General features: G+C 51.4%; 11 protein-coding genes and 1 non-coding gene across 12 annotated transcripts; 7 read left to right on the top strand and 5 right to left on the bottom strand.

Moving 5' to 3' along the window:
• Window positions 1-316: 316 nt before the first annotated feature.
• F5J12DRAFT_799415 (carbohydrate-binding module family 12 protein) lies at window positions 317-2,627 on the bottom strand. The gene is made up of 9 exons (XM_051744280.1): window positions 2,077-2,627; window positions 1,986-2,023; window positions 1,676-1,927; window positions 1,543-1,626; window positions 1,299-1,490; window positions 1,231-1,240; window positions 1,110-1,177; window positions 815-1,057; window positions 317-761 (listed from the first exon to the last, which is right to left on the bottom strand). The coding sequence occupies exons 1-9, from the start codon at window positions 2,135-2,137 to the stop codon at window positions 735-737; spliced, it is 975 nt and encodes a 324-aa protein (XP_051605198.1). The 5' UTR covers window positions 2,138-2,627; the 3' UTR covers window positions 317-734.
• Window positions 2,628-2,633: 6 nt separating this feature from the next.
• F5J12DRAFT_799413 (uncharacterized protein) lies at window positions 2,634-4,763 on the bottom strand. Its single transcript, XM_051744279.1, has 6 exons — window positions 4,430-4,763; window positions 4,086-4,372; window positions 4,007-4,031; window positions 3,245-3,957; window positions 3,029-3,192; window positions 2,634-2,979 (listed from the first exon to the last, which is right to left on the bottom strand). The coding sequence occupies exons 1-6, from the start codon at window positions 4,677-4,679 to the stop codon at window positions 2,853-2,855; spliced, it is 1,566 nt and encodes a 521-aa protein (XP_051605197.1). The 5' UTR covers window positions 4,680-4,763; the 3' UTR covers window positions 2,634-2,852.
• A 495-nt stretch (window positions 4,764-5,258) lies between these two features.
• F5J12DRAFT_799410 (Alpha/Beta hydrolase protein) lies at window positions 5,259-6,634 on the top strand. Its single transcript, XM_051744278.1, has 3 exons — window positions 5,259-5,624; window positions 5,681-5,971; window positions 6,037-6,634. Exons 1-3 carry the CDS (start codon window positions 5,337-5,339, stop codon window positions 6,511-6,513), a joined length of 1,056 nt encoding a protein of 351 aa, XP_051605196.1. The 5' UTR covers window positions 5,259-5,336; the 3' UTR covers window positions 6,514-6,634.
• Window positions 6,635-6,642: 8 nt separating this feature from the next.
• Window positions 6,643-7,346, top strand: F5J12DRAFT_202002 (mitochondrial pyruvate carrier). The gene is made up of 5 exons (XM_051738385.1): window positions 6,643-6,804; window positions 6,859-6,969; window positions 7,029-7,102; window positions 7,157-7,209; window positions 7,257-7,346. Exons 1-5 carry the CDS (start codon window positions 6,741-6,743, stop codon window positions 7,303-7,305), a joined length of 351 nt encoding a protein of 116 aa, XP_051605195.1. The 5' UTR covers window positions 6,643-6,740; the 3' UTR covers window positions 7,306-7,346.
• Window positions 7,347-7,387: 41 nt separating this feature from the next.
• F5J12DRAFT_712728 (uncharacterized protein) lies at window positions 7,388-8,098 on the bottom strand (the record flags this gene model as incomplete). Its single annotated transcript, XM_051740781.1, has 1 exon — window positions 7,388-8,098. One exon carries the CDS (start codon window positions 8,096-8,098, stop codon window positions 7,388-7,390), a length of 711 nt encoding a protein of 236 aa, XP_051605194.1.
• A 42-nt stretch (window positions 8,099-8,140) lies between these two features.
• Window positions 8,141-9,378, top strand: F5J12DRAFT_799398 (uncharacterized protein). The gene is made up of 4 exons (XM_051744277.1): window positions 8,141-8,403; window positions 8,460-8,649; window positions 8,702-8,810; window positions 8,888-9,378. The coding sequence occupies exons 1-4, from the start codon at window positions 8,353-8,355 to the stop codon at window positions 9,006-9,008; spliced, it is 471 nt and encodes a 156-aa protein (XP_051605193.1). The 5' UTR covers window positions 8,141-8,352; the 3' UTR covers window positions 9,009-9,378.
• An 84-nt stretch (window positions 9,379-9,462) lies between these two features.
• Window positions 9,463-10,886, top strand: F5J12DRAFT_712297 (WD40-repeat-containing domain protein; the record flags this gene model as incomplete). Its single annotated transcript, XM_051740752.1, has 4 exons — window positions 9,463-9,499; window positions 9,549-9,970; window positions 10,019-10,547; window positions 10,609-10,886. 4 exons carry the CDS (start codon window positions 9,463-9,465, stop codon window positions 10,884-10,886), a joined length of 1,266 nt encoding a protein of 421 aa, XP_051605192.1.
• A 512-nt stretch (window positions 10,887-11,398) lies between these two features.
• On the top strand, window positions 11,399-13,766 carry F5J12DRAFT_902859 (Na+ dependent nucleoside transporter C-terminus-domain-containing protein; the record flags this gene model as incomplete). Its single annotated transcript, XM_051748333.1, has 15 exons — window positions 11,399-11,510; window positions 11,604-11,662; window positions 11,729-11,757; window positions 11,815-11,992; window positions 12,041-12,138; window positions 12,198-12,387; window positions 12,441-12,488; window positions 12,540-12,571; window positions 12,632-12,786; window positions 12,838-12,917; window positions 12,967-13,103; window positions 13,153-13,292; window positions 13,347-13,427; window positions 13,484-13,676; window positions 13,739-13,766. The coding sequence occupies 15 exons, from the start codon at window positions 11,399-11,401 to the stop codon at window positions 13,764-13,766; spliced, it is 1,560 nt and encodes a 519-aa protein (XP_051605191.1).
• A 373-nt stretch (window positions 13,767-14,139) lies between these two features.
• Window positions 14,140-14,211, bottom strand: F5J12DRAFT_t21. Its single transcript has one exon. It is a non-coding gene; the product is annotated as a tRNA-Met (tRNA).
• Window positions 14,212-14,220: 9 nt separating this feature from the next.
• F5J12DRAFT_799382 (pseudouridine synthase) lies at window positions 14,221-15,582 on the top strand. The gene is made up of 7 exons (XM_051744276.1): window positions 14,221-14,417; window positions 14,487-14,532; window positions 14,581-14,639; window positions 14,706-14,951; window positions 15,018-15,105; window positions 15,168-15,283; window positions 15,349-15,582. The coding sequence occupies exons 1-7, from the start codon at window positions 14,301-14,303 to the stop codon at window positions 15,568-15,570; spliced, it is 894 nt and encodes a 297-aa protein (XP_051605190.1). The 5' UTR covers window positions 14,221-14,300; the 3' UTR covers window positions 15,571-15,582.
• A 1,565-nt stretch (window positions 15,583-17,147) lies between these two features.
• On the top strand, window positions 17,148-19,548 carry F5J12DRAFT_201775 (cytochrome P450). The gene is made up of 9 exons (XM_051738384.1): window positions 17,148-17,439; window positions 17,490-17,568; window positions 17,625-17,973; window positions 18,025-18,170; window positions 18,225-18,372; window positions 18,420-18,915; window positions 18,968-19,055; window positions 19,115-19,224; window positions 19,278-19,548. The coding sequence occupies exons 1-9, from the start codon at window positions 17,270-17,272 to the stop codon at window positions 19,366-19,368; spliced, it is 1,677 nt and encodes a 558-aa protein (XP_051605189.1). The 5' UTR covers window positions 17,148-17,269; the 3' UTR covers window positions 19,369-19,548.
• A 780-nt stretch (window positions 19,549-20,328) lies between these two features.
• On the bottom strand, window positions 20,329-21,875 carry F5J12DRAFT_799365 (uncharacterized protein). The gene is made up of 4 exons (XM_051744275.1): window positions 21,796-21,875; window positions 21,472-21,726; window positions 20,442-21,421; window positions 20,329-20,392 (listed from the first exon to the last, which is right to left on the bottom strand). Exons 2-4 carry the CDS (start codon window positions 21,600-21,602, stop codon window positions 20,352-20,354), a joined length of 1,152 nt encoding a protein of 383 aa, XP_051605188.1. The 5' UTR covers window positions 21,603-21,726; window positions 21,796-21,875; the 3' UTR covers window positions 20,329-20,351.
• Window positions 21,876-22,213: the final 338 nt, after the last annotated feature.

Genomic DNA, 22,213 nt, shown 5'->3' with positions numbered 1-22,213 from the left:
GCAAAAATAAGGTAAGTACTTTAACACGGGCCTCGGCTTCGTATGCTACCAGGGTCAGAACTCGGTCCCCCAAGCCACCATGTTCTAGTTGTTCAAAGGTGTGGGCCTGCCCAAAGCGTCGAGCTAGCGCGCTGCATGCGAAGCTTCCGCATGCAGCCTGGCAGCTGGACGGCAGATCTGTGCCACGGAGACTTCCGTTGGCTTGGCGTTTGAACTGGAGCAAGCCAGCGGCGCATGGCACCGGGAGATCAGAGGCATTTCCTTGTGGTGTCCACGAGACATTTATGGGATTTGCGGAGGGTTGTGCAGGTCCTTTTTCCGTGGAAATGTAGCACGGGGGCCAGCCGCAACCTAAAGTAGTTTATATTGAATACTGCCACCCATTGCTCCGGCCCACGTATCGGGGTACCAAGGAATTCTATGGTATCAAGTGAGATCAACGACCGTCCATATGCTTATCGCTGAGCCCGATATCGTCGCTTGATGAACAACTCTCCTCAGTCGAGTCTTTAAGTCTGGAAGTCCATACATGTACGACACGTGTCGTGCGGAGTGCACACTCGCAGCCGGTCCACGACTTTGCGATTGCGTACTCTAATCTATGGTTGTCAGATACAAATTTTCATGGTCCAAGTAATGGTAGATACGTAGTACAAAACCCTTGATCCAGGTATGTAATGATGTTCCTTACACGGTTGCATCGCGGTTACGGAGATTTCGGTGTTGATTCACATTCAAACGTAGCAAAGTATAGCATACTCCTGCAAAAAGAGGTCAGATCAATGACTACCTATGTGATGCTTGCTTTAGTCACCTTGACTTTCTTTTCACCGTTATCGTAAGGAATGAAACAGCCGTCTCCATATGTCTCGCATGCCTTCCCTGGGTGTACCGCTTTTTGGTGTGGCGCCTGTGCGATGTACTGAGGTGTACCGTCGGGCTCCCTTCCGCCCTCAACAGGTCTAGCACCACCTAACTTTCTGACATCGAACTGGCCAGAGACAGAAACCCATCTCACGGCGCGTGCGTCTCCGACGAGGATTTCATACGTGTCAAGCTGTGGTCATCACTCAACATTGACCAATAGGCAGTGGAGGTGTCGGACCCACATGATACTCTTTGTGGCTGTATCCGATGACAGCACCTTTCTTGAAGACACGGCACGCTTTGCCAATCACTACGTATGAAGTCAATTAGTCCAAGGAGTTAAACAGCAGAGGTATCCCTCACTCAATCCACCCTGTCGTGCAGAGTGCTTAGCAACGAATGTATGTGTATGTTATGATAGGTCAACAAACCTCGTGGTATGCACGGCAAATGTAGAGACGTTCCCCTCGCTCTTCGCCGCCCTGGATAGCATCACGGGGTATGTCCTTACCCTCGTTCAACACCCATGCTACAGGTCCAGGGTACCGACCACTCCTGAACTGTTCAGTGCGAGCCTGGGCGTCCCTGAGCCAGGTTGACTCAGCCCAGTTATGCGCCTGCTTCTACAGGCCCTGTGAGAAAAACACGCATCGCACGTCTGGGGAAAAATCATACCTCTTCCTCCTTCTTACCGTGTTCCTTGTAGGCATATAGTCCTCCACCTAGAAGCGCAGCTCCGGCGAGAAGTCCTCCGCCAATCTGTAATCAATATGAGAGAGCGACATTACAATGGATGGATGCTAGTTACTTCAAGTATCTTCTTTTTCTCGTCGTGCTTCTCGCCTTCTTGCTTGGGTGGTTGCGTGACTGGAACATTGTACGACGATTGATCGGCTTCCTTGTGCTGGTGGAACGGTTGTTGAGATTGCTGCTGCTGTTCATAGACGGGGTTGTAGCCAGAAGCAGGCTTGCAATCCCCCCCATAATGGGGTTTCTCGTGACATTCACCTCCAGGAATGCGACCCCAAAGTGCAGGTGTAACGGGAGGCGCCCAGTCGCTCTATATTTCACACTTCTGCGTAAGTAGGGTAGGATCCTGCAGTGCAATGCAATCATACCTGGGAACGATGAGGCTGAATGATCTTGTATTGCGCGCCTGCAAACGTATCGATCGTTAGGGGGGAAATATTTCATGGGATGCTTGCGCACCTTCGTATGTCACGACATCGCCGTGGTTATACATCGTACCGGGTTCCCAATAAGGAGCCATCGTGTGTGGTGGTCGGTGGATGTGGTAGTCAGACAAAAGCGTGGTCCGATGGGAGGGCAGACCAACAATCGAGGGTTATATACCAAAGAGTGTGGAGTAACTGGTTATGACAAGAAGGGACCGCCTTTACAAGAGTACGTAGCGGGAGATGGGTTATCGGATGGCTATCTGTTTCCACGAGGCAAGATGAGCCAGAGCCAGAGTTGATAATCTCAGTGGTTTCGGTCGAGGGCTTCCCAAATCAAGGAAACCAAGCAAACACCCCAGGGCCCCAGAGAGCCGTCGAACGTCATGACCTATCCCCTGACAATCACGGGAGCGGCCAGGGGCGGCCTCGTGACCCCGGCCGCATCTAAAAGTGGTAAACATCATGCTGAGAACTCCAGAGAGTCCGAGAGTTATCGAGCTAGATTGCTAGCTTATCGATTTGAAGAAGTTGCAAATAAGTCATCTGAGGGTTGACGTTGAGATCTTGAGGGGCCTGTCGACGGAGAGGGGCATGTACAGCCACACGGTGACTATCCGTTCCCAGAAAAGCCCTTACGATACAGAAATATGAACATGTACAACGATTGTCCCCGAAATGTCTGTATACAGCTCATACGTAGGAAAATCCAAGAAATTGCACGCTTCTACGCATAAAACCGTACAGTGGCCAGTAAGCACAAAGTGTCAGGTGGCTGGCTACTGCGATCACCAGAAAACCGTCCAAGGGTCATGGCAATTCTCGCATGATGCGCTTTTCGATCAGATTTGCAATGGTTGGCCCATAGACTGGGATGCTGGGGCCCTGGAACCCCTCAGGATAATGAACTCTCGGCGTATTCTCCTCCGTGAAATAGCTATAAGTAGCTCAGGAATGGGGTGCGGATGCTAGGACTGCTTACTCACGTATCGTTCCACACACCGTAATGCTTGATGCCCACCGCCCGTGCCGTCCATTCGTAATCGTAGGCAAAACCACTAGGGTAGAAAATTTCGATCACAGCTGAGAACCGAGTGCGAGGCAACAAAATCAAGTGAGAAAGACCATTTCCATGAACGCCGAGTAAGACCTGACAATCTTGTCAGCCATATTCTTTCGAGCTCGTCCCTCGTTGCCCTCACATTTGTTTCGGAAGCAAGGCGTACTTGCTCGTTCTTGGTCAATGTTTCCGCCATCACGACGTTCAACACCCATGCCTTTCCCTTCGTCAACGATGCCTCAGCGTTTTTCCTTGCCACAAGAGCCTCTAGCTCCGAAACCAGTAAATCATGGTCCTCGGGTATTAGACGGCGTCTCGTCCCTTGTCGAGAAACGTAAGTAATCGTAAATTTATCAGTTTCCTCGTACTCTTCATCTACGTTTTCTCCCCCCTTCACATCCAAGACGTTCCCGGTGGCCCCGGCAAAGCGCCACACGGCATTTCTGATTGGTCGCCACCAAAGACCATTGACATCCAGTTTCGAACGAGCAATGAGACCATCGACCGACTCGCTTGCCGTCCGTTGATTCGTCGACCCACAAAGTCTGCCTCGAAAGGCTGCAGACCTGTCTGCAAGTAAGAGATACGGGAGGTGCCATGCCCGATCGATATCGCTTTCCGCAGTAGCCGCCACGCGGTCCTGCCAATCAATATCCACCTCTACAGTAAGTGACGGAAAGGCGGCACGGAGAAAATAGCTGTTGAACCCTGGGTGGTCTCGCCATCCAGAGGCCGACGAGTGCGGGAAGATGGCGCGATGCACAGGTGGTGGAGGCTCTGGATAAGCTGCCCCAGTCCAGAAAGACCAGGTACCCAGTAGAAGCTCAGCGCAGAAGTGGTAATAATGTGCAAGGACTAGAGGGAATTGAGCCTCGATGCGGGCAAGTACAACTGTCACACGTACACTGCGGAGGATCGTTAAACAGAAGCTAGAAATTGCGATGCTATTAGAGACTCTGACAAATGACAACACGCCTGCTCACCGTATTGCCCTCTACAGTCGTGATTCGTCGGTCTCCAGGACTTTCTCCCCAGCGTTGAGCCGCTTGCTCCGGACTTAGGAAATCCATGTTCCACTGGGTGGGTTCACGTGCAGCAATATTAGCGGCCGAGACATCTGCAGCGAGGCCCGTCGATGTCATGTATCTGATCTCTGGGTATGAACTGGGAGACGACGATACGATAAGCAGAGTCCCATTGAACATATATACGTCGCGGAAGACTGTCCAGCCAGGGACATGCTCAACTAAGGTGGTCTCCGGGAAGACAGCTGTTGTCGGGGGAAATATCGGTAAAAGTAATGCGTAACGAAATACCAAAGTCTGACCTCCGGGCCCACCGCTCGAAGTATCCTCCTCAGAAAGCCGGACGTCCTCGCCCAAGACGCCGGCTGCTTGGGGGTCCTCCGGCGCTTGATCATATAGCACAGGATGTTCCAGAATCACCTGCCCTTTCAAACTATGGCTGATCACTATGGCTTGAGGCGCCAGCGGTGCAAGGACCGTGAGGAGGTGCGTGCACAGAGCCCCCACTAAAATGAGGATGGCATCACGCTTCGATGGGGGCCTTAGAACCATCAGGGAGTGAGAGCCGCCGAGTATGCCTCAGGAAGTTTGGTAGATCGGGCGAGAGCCTACATATATAATGCACACATGACATCGTCTTGAGAGGTGTCTACCGAAAATATCGCCAAACACGCATAATATTATTAGTACACACGTCGAGCCTGGTTGTGTGAACGTTATCAAAGTTGCTTTTTCGTTTCTCCGTCGGATCGTGTCACGGTAGGCCGAGCAAAGGCATTCCATAATAGGGTAATCGGACCCCAAGAACTCCCAGTCAATTATTTTGCTAGTTGACAATTTGCAAAGTCGTCTCATTTCTCAATCCACCCAACGGAAATATGTAATAGGCTAAGGTACCAACTATCACACTGCAGCAGTGGTGATCCAGTTCGACTTGCCCAAGGGGTCTGGGGTCAGGTACAGACCTGTCAATATCATGTCATATTGTCATATGTAGAGCTTATTATTTTACTGGGGTCCCACCTCGTGTTCATGTCTGGAATCCTTCGTCGCGGAAAGGCTCGTGCTTAGTACAACTTCCACTTGAGGCAACCCAAATACGAAATTCCCTCGTACCGCATCCAACTGTCTGTCCTGAGAGGTATGCACATCATACGTATTATTAGGCACCCATGAGGTTATGTATGTAGGAGAGAACCGAACAGTTCTATGTTGGACCCGGGATCCGTCGATTCACGTTTTGTGGCTGTGCTCGCTCGCCCTCGTTACTTCGTCATGTTCCTTCCAGTACTGTTGTGCGTCACCCTGGCGGGGTATGCCATATCCGCCCCTACGAACGACGTCCGACCTTTGGTAGTTTGGCATGGTCTAGGTGATACCTACGCCTCGTCTGGAATTGTCCAGTTTGAAAGCGAGGTGAAGAAGCTGCACCCCGGCATCTTTGTCCATTCGGTTTACATTGACAAAGATGTCAAGGAAGACAAACGTGCAACCTTTGCAAGTGCTTGATGTATTGTTCCGTTCAACGCTCTTGCTGACACCAGGTTTCGCAGTATGGCAATATCAATGCTCAGATAGCTCTCGTTGCTGAGCAACTCGTATCCATACCTGAGCTTGGAAGGGGGTTCGATGCCATCGGTTTCTCGCAGGGTGGACAGTTTTTGCGGGGATACGTGGAACGTTACAACTACCCCCCCGTTTACAACCTTATTACATTCGGTTCACAGCACATGGGTATATCCGATATTCCGCCATGCCGCTCTTTCGATTTTCTCTGCGAGGTAGCGCGCCGCGCTGCGAAGGCCGGTGTTTACACGGAATGGGCGCAAGAACATTTAGTTCAGGTTCGCATCTTGCCAGATTTTGATGTCCTGTGGTCATGGTCACCCCAACTTGCTTTTTCTTTTAGGCTCAGTATTTCCGAGACCCAGACCAACTGGGCCTTTACATGTCACTCAACGGCTTTCTTGCTAACATTAACAACGAAGTCATGCTGCCTACTGCCAGGAATGTGACATATGCCGACAACCTAGCCTCCCTAGAAAACCTGATCCTGGTGCTTTTTGCGCAAGATGCGACAGTTATCCCCAAGGAGAGTGCTTGGTTTGGTTCGGAAGCACCTTTGGAAGAATTTGATACATTTTCCACACAATCGCTATCAGACTCCCATGATGACCAACATCCTCTTATTAAACTTCATCAGCGCACCACTGCCAGATCCATCGTCTCCATGAAGCAGCAACCACTTTATATCGACGATTACATCGGACTGCGTGGGCTTGACGAACGCGGCGCGATCACTTTGGAGACCTGCCCGGGAGGGCACATGCATTTGACTGGCTGCTGGGAAGATCTCGTGCGGAAATGGGTTGGTCAGCCTTTCTAAGCAGACGTAGGATACGACGGTATTGGTATGGATGCAATTTTCTGTAGTATTGTTCGATGGCAGTATGGACAACAGTCGAGCAAGTGATCGAGTCATACAATACACTTGTGGCAGTTGCGCCTTACCTAATCTGGCGGACAGGCTTTGCGATCGGACGTCGACTTCTCTACTTAAGCACTCTCATCCACGTTAGGATCGGGATTCCAGACGACTATTCAGATTGAAAAATGTCGGGTGCAGCAGCTTCAGCCGTTCCTTCCAAGTTCTCTGCGTTCGTAAACCACCCCGCTGGTATGTGACTCGGTCTATGGCGAATTCACCTCACTCTGGTCTTCTGCTCGGCAGGCCCCAAAACGGTGTTTTTTTGGGCACCACTGATGAAGTGGTGTTTGGTTGCGGCTGGCTTGAAGGACATGAGTCGTCCTGCGGAGAAATTGAGCGTGTCCCAGAACTTTGGTACGTATCGAGTCATGTTGGGGCATTCAATGGACAACTCTGATCCCGAACTGGCGCAGCGTTGGCATGTACCGGTTTTATCTGGGTTAGGTACTCTCTCGTTATCACGCCAATCAACTACAGCCTTGCTGCAGTGAGTATCCATGTTCGTCTCCTAAAAAGCCGTGCTGTAATGGTTGTTGCCTAGGTGAATTTCTTTGTCGGTTCTACTGGTTTGGTGCAGCTGGGTCGCATAGCAAAGTTGGTATTTCCCCCTACCCGTGACGGCTCCTTACGACTGTTTGCAGCTACCGATACAAGAGTTCGCCCCAGGTAGCAGGGCCGGTCAAGTCCTAGATAAATACCCGTACTGTTATGATCGAAGAATATGTATACATTGCCCACCAACTGAATCTCTGATATATGGAAACGAATGCAACTATCTGGCCCTCCCTTGCCTTTTATCATTGGTTGTCTTTCCAGGCTGATCCCGATTGGTCGTAGAACTGGTGAAGGCTGTCTTCGCAGCATCCCACCAGTTTCCTTCCATCAGCGTACGACCTGCAGCTGCCGCGATGTCAGCCATGATCTTCTGAGCATCCGGGGCTCCTGTCCCCCTTCCGCCTTGTTCTTGGTACTGCCAAGTACGGTGCTTGTGGAAAGAATCCCAAGGTTTAGGCTGTACTCTTTCATTGGTTTGGGGCGCAGTCCCCGTCTGCGGGTGGGATGGACCTATGCCAACTGAGCCTCGGCGATGGCTATTGGAGACACTCACAAGGGCTTTGCCAAGGTTCGAAATGACAGTGCCTGATGGGTTTTGATTCGCCATGTACCAGCCCATGCCTGCTGATACTGCCGCAAGTATGGTCCCCCATTTGACAAACCAGAAGACAGTCCTGAATATCCATCCGGTTGTCCTGTATAGACTGTGCAAAGCGAGGTACGCGACGAGAATGCTTATGAGGGGCGGGATGATGGTTTGTGGATCCCATTCCCATGGTTTGGCTGCAATGAGGGACTGTACGAGGGAGATGAGGGCTGTGAGTAGGGTGATGGTATGTGAGAGGAACGACAGCAGGAACGTGTACAGCGGCGGCGGGAGCTTGTCGGACAGGAAGTCGAGGAGAAGGTCTAAGAAAGGTGAGTCCATTGGTGGCAGGAGAGTGCGGCCACGACAGCAGGTAGGGCGGCGAGAGGGACCACGTGACTGCGATCCAAATTCGGCGATTGGATCTGGGGTTCATAAAATTGCAACTCCGCGGCATCGTACAAATAAAGTCAAATTCGATCGCGTATAAGTTGTAGGCGGGACTGCCTTCCAAGGACCTCCGCTCTTCGTTGTTCTCTTGTTCGTGCTCCCCTTGCGCGTCTTGTCCTAATATCTTCATTCCCCCCCCTTCTGCCATGGCTGTAAAACGCAAGTTCGACTTTGATGTCTCCACCGACTGTCCTCAGGTGCGTTCTCGTCCCCGAGTACCAGCGCTACCCTCTACAACATCACGCCATGACAGGCCGCTAAACAACTGAAATTGGTTCCCTTCCCTGGCTTTGAGCCCGACTCTGATGTTCCTATGTCTGATTCTCCCTCTTCTGACTTGGACCTTTTTTTCCCTGAGAACCATCACTCTCGTCTTGTCTCTACTGCCAGCAGCTCCTCCAGCGTCTCTTCCGGTCTATATGATGCTGTCGATTACAACTCCCGTAAGTGTGACGTGACGCTCTGGCTTGTCAATCATCAATCACCGCCCGCCAGCTCTTTACCCCAGACTCAGTGCCCGTCAGCCTGTCCTCGACCCCTATTCACCAGACTCCACCAAAGCCGTTGGCTTGTTGCAACCTGCCAGCAGTTTTACTCACCATGGGTAAGCCCTGCCTCGTGCAGCTTGTTGTCTGGTATATTTTGCGCTCTTTCGTCTCCGTTAATGTATTCGACCCCTAGCTTGAATTGTTCTCAAATACCGAAGCTACGTGTGGCATGCTCAGCAAGCCCCGACGGCTCAAGAACTATGTGGAGCTTTTGTGAACAGTGCGGCGCCATCTCCATGGTCGACACCGACTAGACTCGACATCATTTCTTGTCCGACTCACCCTCACACCCATTCCCTTGACTTATAGTTCGTCTATTGCTCTGATCTTATCGCCTGCAAATTATCGACCCCAGTGGATTCTTGCGACAAAACAACAAATATCGCGCCTGCTATTTATCCGACTGACCCCCCGCTTCACATCCCACTTGTCCCTGACCCGACCTCACCCTCTCCAACCAGCAACTCAAAGTCCCAAGCTCGAATCTGCCAGCACTCTCGATGCCTTCCGTCGTAGTTTATCAGTGCTCTCCTATCGCTCGCTGTGTAGATATGATATTGCTTGCTATGTAAACCTCTAAAAACAACTCAGTTTTGCTGAATCTGGTGCCATCGTCATGCTAAGTCAAATTGTTTGTTTGAAATCCCTCCTTCAGGGGATGAGCGTGTGTGATGCGGTGCTGTCGTTGGTACTCTCACGGCCTTGTTCATGACACAAACTACTTTACTTCAGTATGAGGCCCCTTGTACGTTTTAGCAATTCGGACAGAGTTCGGAGGGGCTAACCTGCAGCAGGGCCCGTCCACGCCATCGACTGGTGCAAGTCGCCCTCGCCCGGCCACCAGTCTCGTCCTCGATCCGCCTTTCGTCTCGCAATCGCTTCGTTCACAGAAGACTATCGGAATCGCATCGCAGTCGTCGGCCTCCAAGACGAACGAGTCCTCGTTGAAGACGACTACACTGACTATCCCGACTTCGTAACCCTCGTTGAGGCCAATCACGGCTATCCAGCAACGAATCTACAGTGGCAGCCTGCAAGCGCGACAGGCTTCCCCTGGACCGGCAAGTCTCCAAGCACCGAGTTGCTAGCCACCACGTCGGACGCGTTGAGGGTGTGGGAGTACTCTGGCGATGCGCCCCTGGCGTCGTCTGCGTATGTGGGGAGACAGCCCAGCGGGGGTGGACATCGGCTGACGCTCAAAACTGGCCTCTCCGGGGTAGGTCATTGGATTATCCTTCGTTCCTATTCACCCACCTGCGCATAGCAATCAAAAGTGCAAAACCAGGCCTCAGGGGCACCGTTGACGAGCTTCTCGTGGAACGAAAAGGCACCTAGTCTCATCGTGACATCGTCCATAGACACTACGTGTACGGTTTGGAACATCGACACAGCAACCGCTATCACGCAACTCATTGCACACGATCGCGAAGTGTACGATGTTGCCTGGCTGCCTGGTTCAACGGACATATTTGTCTCCGTCGGTGCCGACGGGAGCCTTCGCGCCTTCGATTTACGGAGTCTGGAGCACTCGACGATTCTGTACGAGACACCCGCGCCGAAGAATGCTCCTCCGCCTTCAGCCACATCCCGTCTTCCTACATCCCCCCTCCTGCGCATCGCATTCAATCCTACCGATTCTAACTACATGTCGACATTCCATATGGACGGGACAGACGTCCAGATTCTCGATATGCGAAGCCCTGGACAGCCCGTCATCGAACTTAGGGGACACCGCAGTCAAGTAAATGCTATGGGCTGGAGCACAACGGACCATCCCCTCCTCGCCACAGCTAGTACGTACCTGATCTAGGTCATTTTGCGAATGGGCTACTGACCCCGACATGCTGTATCCAGGTGATGACTCTCAGGTGTTGCTCTGGGATCTGGCAGCATACACACAAACTGCGACATCACCACGCGCGGCCAATGCGCGTCTGAACTCGCCCCGACCGGACGTCAAGAAGCGCGTAGTCACAGATCCGATCATGGCATATTCTGCTAGCGGCGAGGTAACGAATCTGGCGTGGTCCCCGCAGATACCAGGGATGACGATGAATACCGGCCATACGACCGCGCCTGGCGAATGGTTGGCAATCACCAGCGGAAAGTCGATAAAGGCGCTGAAGGTTTAAGAGCCGAGATTGATTCAGGGGGGCTTGGACTACGTGTGGTGTATTCCCCGAGACTTTTAGGGACTGCTTGTAACCTGTTCAGTGGAGATTTCCAATCCAGTAGAAAGCTTGGCATCCCCCTGGTTTCTCACCACTGGGGCCGTGGGGGGCCTTAGGGTACTAGGAGGATATTTACTTACCCGCTGTTGATGTCCGGCACCAACTCCACGGCCACGCGCTAGTAACCCTATTTATCACGGTAAATGGGCTCGCACTGCAGCAATCTTGTCTCCGCGGGGCCATGTTTTTTTGCTGGGTCACTTATCTCACCTACAAGGAAGACGTGGTGCCTTGAAGTTTCAGGATTCCTATTTTCTACATTGCCACAGGTTCAAATCTGTCAGCTTCGCCGCCGCAAGTATGTCAAAGTTTACTGTTAAATGTGGACTGTGGTGCCCGATAAGTACCCCGGGTCTAACTCCGGTGTTGTTCGGTCACCTGCTGTCCTCTCCCCACGATTCTTCCGGCGAACCATGACTGAAGTCCACTCCCGTCGCTGGGACCGAATTCACTGCGGACCAGATTCTTACTCAGAAAAGGCCTTTGATTTCAGATGGGAAGCAAGCCTTGACGGACACCGAAAACGTTCGCATCGACGAAGACAGCCGAAAGCGGCGCTTCGAGGCCACCTCGCTTCGTAGAAAGATACAGGTTGTGATTGCTCTTTGCTACCGGCAGCCCTGATTCTTGGCTGGTGGATTTCCGCAACAGTGCTCAAGGCGACCCGTCCCGAGATGGTAGGAATTTTTTAATTTGATGACGGTCGACAACTGCTTATGAATGTCATTGTCGACAGGGTCCAGCAAACCGTCTTCGCATGGATGTTCCTACTGTGAGTATTCTCCGCGGCCCCTCTGAACGGGGCTTTCGTTTGATGTTATCTGTCAAGTATCATCGCTTTCCGCTTCATTCCAAACTCAGCTGTCACTCGTCCAGTAGAAGCTGTATGGGTCCCGGTTGTCCAGAAACCTTGGTACAGGATCCCTCGCAAGCTCAGGCTCACGATTGGCTGGTCCTGCCTTGTCGCATTTATTTTCGGTTCCGCATTTGGTTTCCCCCTGTCTCTCGTATGTCTTGCTTATGATCAACGATTTCTCTTCCTGAAATGGTTTTAGGACGATGACTATCGCCACAGAGCAATTTCTGTTCTCGGCCTCTTTGTATTTCAGTGCGGATTCTACTTGAGCTCGACCAACCGTACTAAAATCTGCTGGTTCGAAGCTTTCTGCTTCACATTATGCATGCTTTGCCTCATTTTATCTATTTATCTAGGCCCACTGTCATCACTGGCTTGTTCATTCAACAGGCTGTCGCCCTGTTCGTGTTGAAGACAAGTGCCGGCTATTCTCTTTTCAGGTACATTGCGAACCTCGCTGAGGGCTTCCTGACCGAGGCGAACGTCGGCGCTGAGTTCTTCTTCGATGCTGAGACTATCGCTAAACATTGGTTCTTTGTTAACACTGTTCGTTCTTTCTTTTCTTCGCACATCTACTATCATGCTAACGGGCTCTGTAGCTCGCCTCCATTATATTTTTCATCGCAACGGTTCAAATGCTCTACTACGTACGCCGCCTTCCACCTTTTAACTTGTTCATTCGCTAAGGTACTCCTAAGCTTGGTGTGATGCAATGGATCGTCAAAGGATTGTGCGTGTTGGAACGTTATTTACATCTTGGTTTGCCGTCTCACATTCCTACTCTTCAAAGCGCATGGTTCTTCTTCAAGTTGATGAACGTGTCTGGCGCCGAAGCCGTCGTCGCTGCTGCGTCCCCATGGGTGGGAATGGGGGAATCTGCTTGTCTGGTTAAACCTTACGTCGATATAATGACAGCCTCTGAACTTCACCTTTCCATGACTTCCGGTCAGTGCTACTCAAAAGCCATGGCATGTTCTGCATTTACCGAGAGCACAGGATTTTCAACGATTTCTGGAGCTGTGCTTTCCGCATATATTGCTTTAGGGGTTCCACCTCAGAACCTCGTTACCTCCTCTGTGATGTCAATTCCAGCCTCTATTGCCATCAGCAAGATGCGCGTTCCAGAAACCGAAGGAGCCAGTCACTCGTGGACGTATCGTCATTGACCGTGGTAAGGAAGACTCGGAGGATCGTCCGGTGAATGCACTGCACGCTTTCTCGAAGGGTGGTCTATTTGGTTTGAAGGTTGCTGGCCATATTTTGTACGTGTTTGCACCTTGCCCGCCCCTGTATTACTGGATATTTTGACAGGACAAATGTCTTGATAATTCTCTCCCTTGTGGCCACCTTCAATTCCGTGTTAACATGGGTTGGTCGTGGATTCGGCATAGACAAGCTTACCCTACAGCTCATCCTTGGCTACATCGCATACCCGGTCACCTTCCTCCTTGGTATGTAGCCCATCTACTCGATGCAGTTAATGTCCGCCTACTTGCATCCATCAGGTGTACCAAGTAAGGAGATATTCACGGTCGCCCAGTTACTCGCTACGAAACTCATCGAGAATGAGTTTGCAGCATATACCGGTAGGTATTTCCTCGACAAACATAAGACGTTTACCAGAAAATGCACCATGCACTAGAACTTTCTGCCATCCAGGCTGGCTCTAACCCACTTTCGACTCGCGCTTTCACCATTGCATCGTACTCGCTCTGCGGTTTCGCCAATCTTGGCGCCCTGGGTATCCAGATTGGTGTGCTAAGTGCCCTCGCGCCGTCGCAGGCCAAGGTTATCGCAAGAATGGCAACCTCTGCTATGATTTGTGGTTTTATCTCGTAAGTAGTAAACCAGTCCTGCTGCTGTTGAGTTCAGCAAACTATTGCATACGTATTTCTAGGACGCTCCAAACTGCGAGCATCGCGTGAGTATCTTTGTTCTCCCATGTGTTGTGGCAGAGAACTTATGGCAATGCTGGTCGCAGGGGAATGTTGATCTGAATTAGTTTTCCCAGTTTATGCCTACTAAGATACCCCTCTAGACTTTCCGTTTTCTGTGAACGTGTATGATGGTTAGTCTGGTGACCAGACTCGTCTAACGGCTTGCCTCATTAGTACGGCCTGGTCACCAAACTATATGATGGTGTCATGCGCTCCCTTTGGATCCTCATGTAAATAGATGCCCGGCTTGTGCAGTACGCACGAACTGTGGAATATGTCTTTCTCTGTATGAAACCGATGCCTTCCATACATGGTAACTCTGAATGAAAGGGAAAAAGAACGAAAAAGGAACCAAGAAACTTAGCAACAACTCGTTTCGATCGAGTGACCTCGGGGTTATGAGCCCCGCGCGCTTCCTCTGCGCCATGTTGCTGTTGTCTTCATCCAGATATTTAGCAATGTTGATCAGGGTTATTGAATTACTAAGCCCCTACTTCCACAGCCGTCGTCCGTTGGCTTTGTATGTTTTCGTCCTTCAAAGCTCCGAAAAGCTGGGCCAGATATGCTGTCTATGCAGACCGTAGTATCATAGTTCTCAACAAACCGCCTGGCTTGATTTGCCAGGGAAGCTTGACGAATGTGGGTAACCGGTTACCAGCAAGCAGACGGGTATTCTTTCGGCCTTGGCTCAGTCATCGCACCCCGTAGGGCCAGAAACCGAGGGACTCCGACAAATTCAACGATCTTCTGCACGGTATGTTTTCAGTACCGTACTGTCAACTGAAATGTGACGTTTTCAAAGACTTGAAGGACCACTTCAAGTTAGACAACTTGCCTTACACCGTGCATAGGTTGGACAAGGTATGTCATCAGTGGCATATGATGCCCTTGCTGCATCCTGATCAATGCTGTTACTATCTTTTGTAGTCAACAACGGGCGCATTGGTACTAGCCAAAAATATTGCTACAGCACGCCAGCTTGCACAGCAGTTCCAAAGTAGAACAGTTGGAAAGACATATCTGGCACTTGTGCGTGGGGGCGAGAAGTCGTTTCCCACCAAGCTCGGTGAAATCAAAGATGCTATCGAGATCAACGGCGATGGCCGCGTTTCGATTGGTGAGAGTTGTGACGCTGAGTTTGCGGTTACAGGTTGGGAGTTGGTGGCTTCCTCGGTAAGCCGTGTTTTCACCTCTGTCTTTCACGCGCATGCATGCTCACTCGAGACGCTTGGTACATAGCGAAAAGTGCCGTTATCACTTCTCAGACTGACGCTTCACACGGGATTAAAGCACCAACTGCGTGTTCATCTGGTGCAGTCACTGCATAGTATGTCTTTACCATCTTTGCGTGACGCGTTCACAGTCCTAATGGTCTGAATGTTACAATAGCTCCCATTCTTGGCGACGCGTTATACAGTCGCAAGTCTATCTCCGAAAAGATCACTCAAGTCATCCGCGTTCCCGAACATAGAGTTTTCTTGCATGCGTCGCGACTAACACTTTCGGTGAGTTTTCCTGACAAGTTGTCCATTTCCCCCCTCAGATCCTCATACGTGATGTTCTTATGCAGCGATTCAAGAAAGTCGGGTCCAATAAACACGTTCGGCTCGGAATTGCAGCTGCCTTGCCCGCAGATTTTGTCGCGATATGCAATGATGCGGGCATCCAGTTGGATGCGACGGATGTTTCTGGGGGTTTGTTTGTCGACGATGAGCCTCTGGGTGGGTATGATATCGAGGACCTCCAGGGGAAGTGGTTGCGGCCGCGACGCCCCGCAGCGTCTTGCAAATGAGTGAACGTAGGTTACATATAAGTTAGTAGAGTCTTTCACTACAGTGGATTTTATGATACGCCCAATGGTGGGTATTACACCATGACCTGGAAAACTATAAGGGAGAGTTTGCTGACCGGTGCAACGGCGGTTCTTGGTTTGGCGAATTTGAGCGGGGCGGCTGACTGGTGCATTGCGTGGTTATGGAATGTTTGCGACTTCTTGCTGGACTTCTCGTAGCCGTCTTTACATTTCAACCCTTCAGTTCGATCCTCGGGAGGTCTGTAATATGGCCCCGGCTGTTCCGCTGACAACAACCCCTAATACGCGATGGGGACGTCTACCTCGGCATCTGGTCAACGGCTCCCGTCGTCCCATACAACCACCAACAGTGGAGAGCTACAACCTACGCCGCTTCGTTGAAGTTGTACCTCTCACAGAGCCGACGGTGTTCCCGTCTGTGGAGTCTGAGGTTATTCCGCACTGGATATTTACACCGGAACCTGCGAGAAGCGAGGGCAATGGCTCACTTGCTGAAACCCACTCCGATCATGTACCTGCCGTAGTTGCGATTATTCTTGCTATGGTGGCAATGGGTTGTTTGCTTTCCCTCGCTGTCGCAGGACAGCTGTTGAAGTGGTCGAGGCGAGCGAAGTCAGCAGGAATCAAGGAATTGGGAAGACGGTGGGCTTCTACGAACACGCCGCAAACAGGAGATGGACCTGCAGTTGGTAAGCACATACAACGGCGATCTAATTGGTGAGAAAATGTCTTATACCCCCCGATCCTGGCATCCGTCAAAACCCAGATGGGAGGGAGCGCCGAAGGCTAGTGGTCGATGGAGTGTCGCTGAGTAGGGTTTCAGCATGCACCAGAGAGTCGTTTGTGGGGGTTACGGGGAGATCACGACCGAATCGGACTCGTGGACGCCGGATCCCTCGGAAGCCGTCGACTCGGTATGCCGGTAGGAGGACAACTTTGATGCGCATACCGGAAGAACCCGAAGAGAAAAATCAAAACCAAATAGCAGGCGAGTAGCTCTGACGATGCGTGGCGCGAGGGGTGGATGAATTATTCTGGCTCTGTTTTTCTCCCTGACATCCACAGTATCCATGACGGAGACATTTACGGAAGATCAGGAGTGTACTGTCGGAAAGGATTCAATATCAAGCAGACAACTTTGCGACACGTGCGAGGAATCGGAAACGAGCCTATCAAATGTTGCCCCAAAACCCGACGACCGCAAATGCACTACCGTGGATTCGTCCCCGAAGATCGCAACCGAGGCAGAGGAAAAAGACTCGACAGAGGAAATATGCCGAATGCAGAGGTCCGAAACACGGAATATACAGGGCGCTGTGGCTTCCACATCAATCGATGATGCGAACGGGGTCGAAGGGGTCGAAGTACCAGAGGGCGACTCATCCACCGCAGGCAAAGTCGACGAAAGTGATTCCACTCGGCCGGATACGTAGTAGGTTAGCGCTCGAGAGTCTGGTCCCTTCATGAGGTTTTCCGGTGTGCGATGGGTCTGTGTAGCAGTGGAATGTGTCCTTACAATAAACCAATGTAGCAACCTCTGGGTGGAGTGTGTGCACTGTGAAACGATGTCGACGTCGTGCTATTGTTCGGGCCTGTCAGGCTCCTTGCTCACTCACACTCACACATCGCGTCAGCCCGTTCTTTACGTTTTCATATTCCATCTTATGCATAGGTCGACATGCCTTCGATATTACCCGTCGCCTTAAGTGTTATTGTTGTAGCCACAACTCCACTACTTGGCGTTGCATTTTATTATGTCTGCATCGTGCCTCGATTCAATCCTTTGCGGAAACTGGCTGGACCGCCAGTACGTTGGTTGTTTGACAACCACATGTCCTTCTTGCTAAAGTAAGTTCGTACCCTGCGGCCTTTCGGATTCGATGATACTACGACGGCAGTCCTTATCGTTCACCGAAAGCCCATTCGACGTTTGTTCAGAAATATGGGCGACATGTACGCATTAGGGGGTTAGGTCCGGTGCGTCTTCTTCAAAGTGCAGCTGCGGCGCGCTGAGCTATAGAGTAACGATATAGTGGGATGACAGACTCCTACCCCTCGACCCCGTTTCTGTCGCACATGTACTTAAGAATAGTACGATCTACGAAAAACCGTGGCAGTCTCGTCGATTTATCACGAGCCTCATTGGCTGCGGCATGCTAGCAGCTGAAGGAGTCGTTCACAAGCGTCACCGCCGCGTCGCCACCCCAGCCTTTTCGATTCAGAATCTGAGGTCAATTGTCCCTGTCGTTTTCACCAAAGGCAACGAGCTGCGGGAGAAATGGTGTGAGATACTCGATAGCTCTGGGAATACTGGCGAAGGAGTAAGAATTGACGTCTGCCATTGGATAAGTCGGGCGACTTTCGATGTCATTGGTCTAGCAGGTAGGTCTACAAGTTCGTCGCGTATCCTTGAAGGTAGTGACCACTGTGCAGGCTTTGAATACCATTTCAACGCCATCCAGAACGAATCTGATGAGCTTTTCCACGCATATAAAGAAATGTTTGAGATAGCGGTCTCCCAATCCGACGGATTACGGACCGTGATCGGCATATACATTCCTCTAATCAATGAATTCTTCGTGAGTTTTGCGACTGATCCCCCCCGGAAGATCCGTGTACTCATAACTGAGCAGCCAGATGAACGGGTCAAGACGGTCAAAAGATGCCAAGAAGTAATTGAACGTGTCGCTGGTAAACTCATCCAGCAGAAGAAATCTAGGATTGTGGAAGGCGAAGAAACCGGCCTAGGGTATGCCGGCAAAGACTTACTCACCCTTCTCAGTGAGTCCCTCCACCACGGTTTGAATCCACCTAAAATGCCAGTCCAGTCAAATCGAACCTAGCCACAGACCTGCCGCCCGACCAGCGCATCTCAGACGAGGATATCCTTCACAACATTAATACATTCATGTTTGCTGGTTCTGATACCACGTCTCTTGCCCTGACCTGGACTTTATATCTGTTAGCAAAGCACCCTGGAGTCCAACGTCGCTTGCAGGCGGAACTGCTCGAGGCTGCACCTTCCCCACCGGTCTCGCGTCTAACAAGCGATGAGATTGAGTCATTATACATTGTCCTGTCGGACCTCCCCTATCTCAACGATGTTGTGCGGGAATCTTTGCGACTGATTCCACCTGTCCATTCATCGCTACGGGTAGCTACACGAGACGACGAGATACCCATATCATGTCCTATTCGTCTTCGAGATGAATCCATATCCGACCAAAAGTCTATCCGGATAGCCAAGGGGAGCCTCGTCCACGTCCCTATAGAAGCATTCAATCTAGATAAAGAGATATGGGGCAAAGATGCATGGGATTTCAAGTCAGTCATCCATTGATGTTTGCTACGTTGCTGAGGATCTCTCACCGAACAGTCCGGACCGCTGGGGCACTCTCCCCGAAGCCGTTTCCGCGCTTCCAGGTATTTTTTCAAACTTATTGACGTTCTCAGCTGGCCCTCGGGTACGTCGAACGCCGTGGCGAGTTATCGTTCACACTGATAGACTGTAATTCTGGTCCAGTCTTGCATTGGCATGCGGTTCTCAATGATTGAAATGAAGACATTCCTCTATCTCCTGTTGACCAATTTTGTATTTTCTGCTACGGACGAAGAGATCTTCAAGGCTAATGTGTAAGCGCCCCTGGTCTGACCTGTTGATCGGTCTTATTAAACCCGTGGCACAGCGTGTTGACTCGTCCGTACATTACTGGTCAGTTCAAGGCAGGAAGTCAATGTCCCTTGTTGGTAAAAAGGTATACACGGCAGAATGATTGAATTTGTACGTGGCTTTCGCCGCGATAACGAAGTGGCTGCACGATGAGCCGCGTGTAATGATAATACTGGTCCCCAGCCTTGATAGCATTCTCGTCCTGCTGATTACTTAATCGTAGTGTAATGAAAAGTGGAAACATGTTTAAAAATGAAACATCCAAAGTCATGATATACGGATTCGTGCTACCAATGCACAAAGTTGCATATGAAGGTTCTCAAATATTAAGGACGTTCTTCCCCCAAGCTATAATACGTCGCTTCAGTCGGCTCGCGGACTTGATAAGCTTCCTCATTTTGACTTTGCTGGCCAAGCTGCGCGCACGGCTTGGAAAAGTCTTTCCGAACTTCTGAGGCGGCACGTCCATGTCCATAAAGGATTTAACTGGGCTCAAATATTCCACCGCGGAGGTGCTGGGGAGATTGGGGTGGCTTCGCCAGCGTCTGCCCCTGGTTGGCGAGGTGAGAACTCGGGGAAAGGAAAATGAACTCGGGGCGCGTCGTAAGGGACGATTACTATTCGCCGAGGCAACGCGTCGAACAGCGGATTGCACTGTCGGGCGAGCAGCGGCAGTGCGAGAGGGTCTCTTATTTCTGATGGGCCCAGTCTTGCGCGGTACAGCTGAGACACTTCCATCCGAAGACCACCCCTGGCTTTGATGGGGGGCACGCGCCTTTAATTTGGTTAAGCTGAGGCCGAGTCTATCAAGTGCAGGGTTCCGCGTTGCCAGAGGGGTGGTGGGAGAGGGTTCACGCAGGGATATGTACGTTGCTGAGACGTCGACTGCACCTTTGTTTAGGTGAGGTATCGTCCGGTAGTCTGCTAGAGAGGGCCCCCTAGGCCGCAGTCCAACTCCGTCTGCACTTCTCTGCCGACGGAGAGCATCCACGTCGGTATTCCCTTCCGCAAAGCGTGTTCGGCAGGGATTGGAGGCTGCACGCAGCAAGGTGGCCGTTTCCCTGTGAGTGAATGACGTGCCTTCCATTACTCACAACCCGCGGATGATAATCGGCAGGTCGACTTGCCAACCTAGCATATGTCAGCGGCGGCTGCAGGAGGTTCAAAACCTGGAGTCTACCCTCCCATGGGAGTCGGGGTACGTTCGCAGACCCCAGTGCTTGCGAAGAGTTCAATGAGCAACACTCGTCGCTGATGACAGAAAAACCACCACCGTCTTTGACGGGCGGATCCTCTGCCGGGGAGAAATCGCAGCAAGTACTACGGTCCGTGTCAGACATCCCGACCATCAAACTAACTTCCTCCAGTAGGGCGCTCCAACGCCTGCTGTCAATAGATGCGCATTCGCTGTCGTCGTCATCGTCATCGTCTTCATCGGCTTCTGCTGCACAAACGAGGTCGTTGGTGCTACTCCCCCGGGCTGCGGGTGAGTTCCGGAGTGCGACGCTACATGTGTCGTCTCCGTAATTTTCCTGCTGGCCATCCGGGTGTTCCCTCAACCCGCTCGTACCCTGGTTCCGACCCTTCAGACAATTCCCATCTACCTCGGCATCCTGGCCGGACCTTGCGTCGGGGGCTGTATGAGTGGATCCAGGAGTATGAGAAGATTGGAATGACGAAGAAACGGATGATAACGCGGAGATATCGCTGGCCGGCCTCCCGAAATTATACTGTTCAGCTGGTTGTAACAGTCCCATGTACCCGAAATCACGGGCGAAGCGGCGAACGCGGATCGATTGTAGTTGGCAGTCGAACTCATCCTTTGTTTCAGCCGAAGGAGATTCAGCGACCGGCGAGGGACTCCGGGGCAACAGAGTGCTTTCTCGCAGCGGAAGATCATCTGGAGCTAAGATTGGCAAATGACCGTATGGCGAAAGACACCCTTTGGCCTGCGCATATAAGTCGCACGAATCCGTGGTCGCAACAGAGATGCGGCCATGCAGCAGGTCGAGTGCACGAGATATGGGGTCGCAGAATTGCGACTGGAAGGATGTGTTTGGAGATGAACGAATAATCCCAGCCGCGGACAGGATGCTGAAGTCCGGCGTGCGAAGCCAAGACCCATCGAGTGTATTGGACTCCGTTGACCACGACGCCCGGCTGAAAGAAATTCGCGGGATCGGTGATTGCCAAGAGCAACTCGAACGTACCTGTACGTGGACTCAATCCGGCCAATTTCCTCATGCGGGGCAAACCGGAAAACCGGAAAACGTTTGTCGGAGGAAGGCAGGCTATGGAAGGCGGAATCTAACGATTCTCTGTGTCGGTAGAGGGACTCCATCGAAAATTCAAACAGCTTCCCGTCACACGAGGAACGGCAGGCAGCGTGATTGGCTTCGGCTAGCGTTGGTTCTTCTCCAGAATCAGAAGATATTAGGTCGCTTTGGGTAGATAAATCGATTATGCTAAAGTCGATTTGCCACCAGAGCCTGAAGGGTGAACCAAATAGTCGTTAGGGAGAACGTGAAACATACCTTAAAGGACATTAAAAGAGCATCAGAACAATACGGGATACTTCAACCACGGCCGTGAGTAGGTGAGAGTACGGAGGGAACAGTGGTCAGTCACGTATCTGGTCGGCGCTGTGAAATAGGAGCAGCTCACTGACCAAACAGTGGGCTAAGGGTCGCCAGCAGGGAATCCTGTTTGTCATAGGATGAAATAGAAAGAAACGTGGCGACGTGGCAAAAGACCAGACAAATCATCGGACGTGGCGGACAGCTGGGCGTCGCATGCCATATCACACCACTTCCAAACGTTTCTGCTGTGATCGAATGTCGCGGCAGACAAGTGAAAAAGAAAATAGCATATTTGCAAATTCTGGAGCTTTTCCAAATCCGAGAACACGTAGAGTCCCGAGAAGGGCGAAAAGGACTGGTGAGACAACTGAGG

This window comes from Pisolithus orientalis (assembly GCF_024613125.1).
Source record: "Pisolithus orientalis strain OTSU chromosome Unknown F5J12scaffold_2, whole genome shotgun sequence".
NCBI lineage: Eukaryota > Fungi > Basidiomycota > Agaricomycetes > Boletales > Pisolithaceae > Pisolithus > Pisolithus orientalis.
This window is presented reverse-complemented; position numbering and strand designations above follow the sequence as displayed.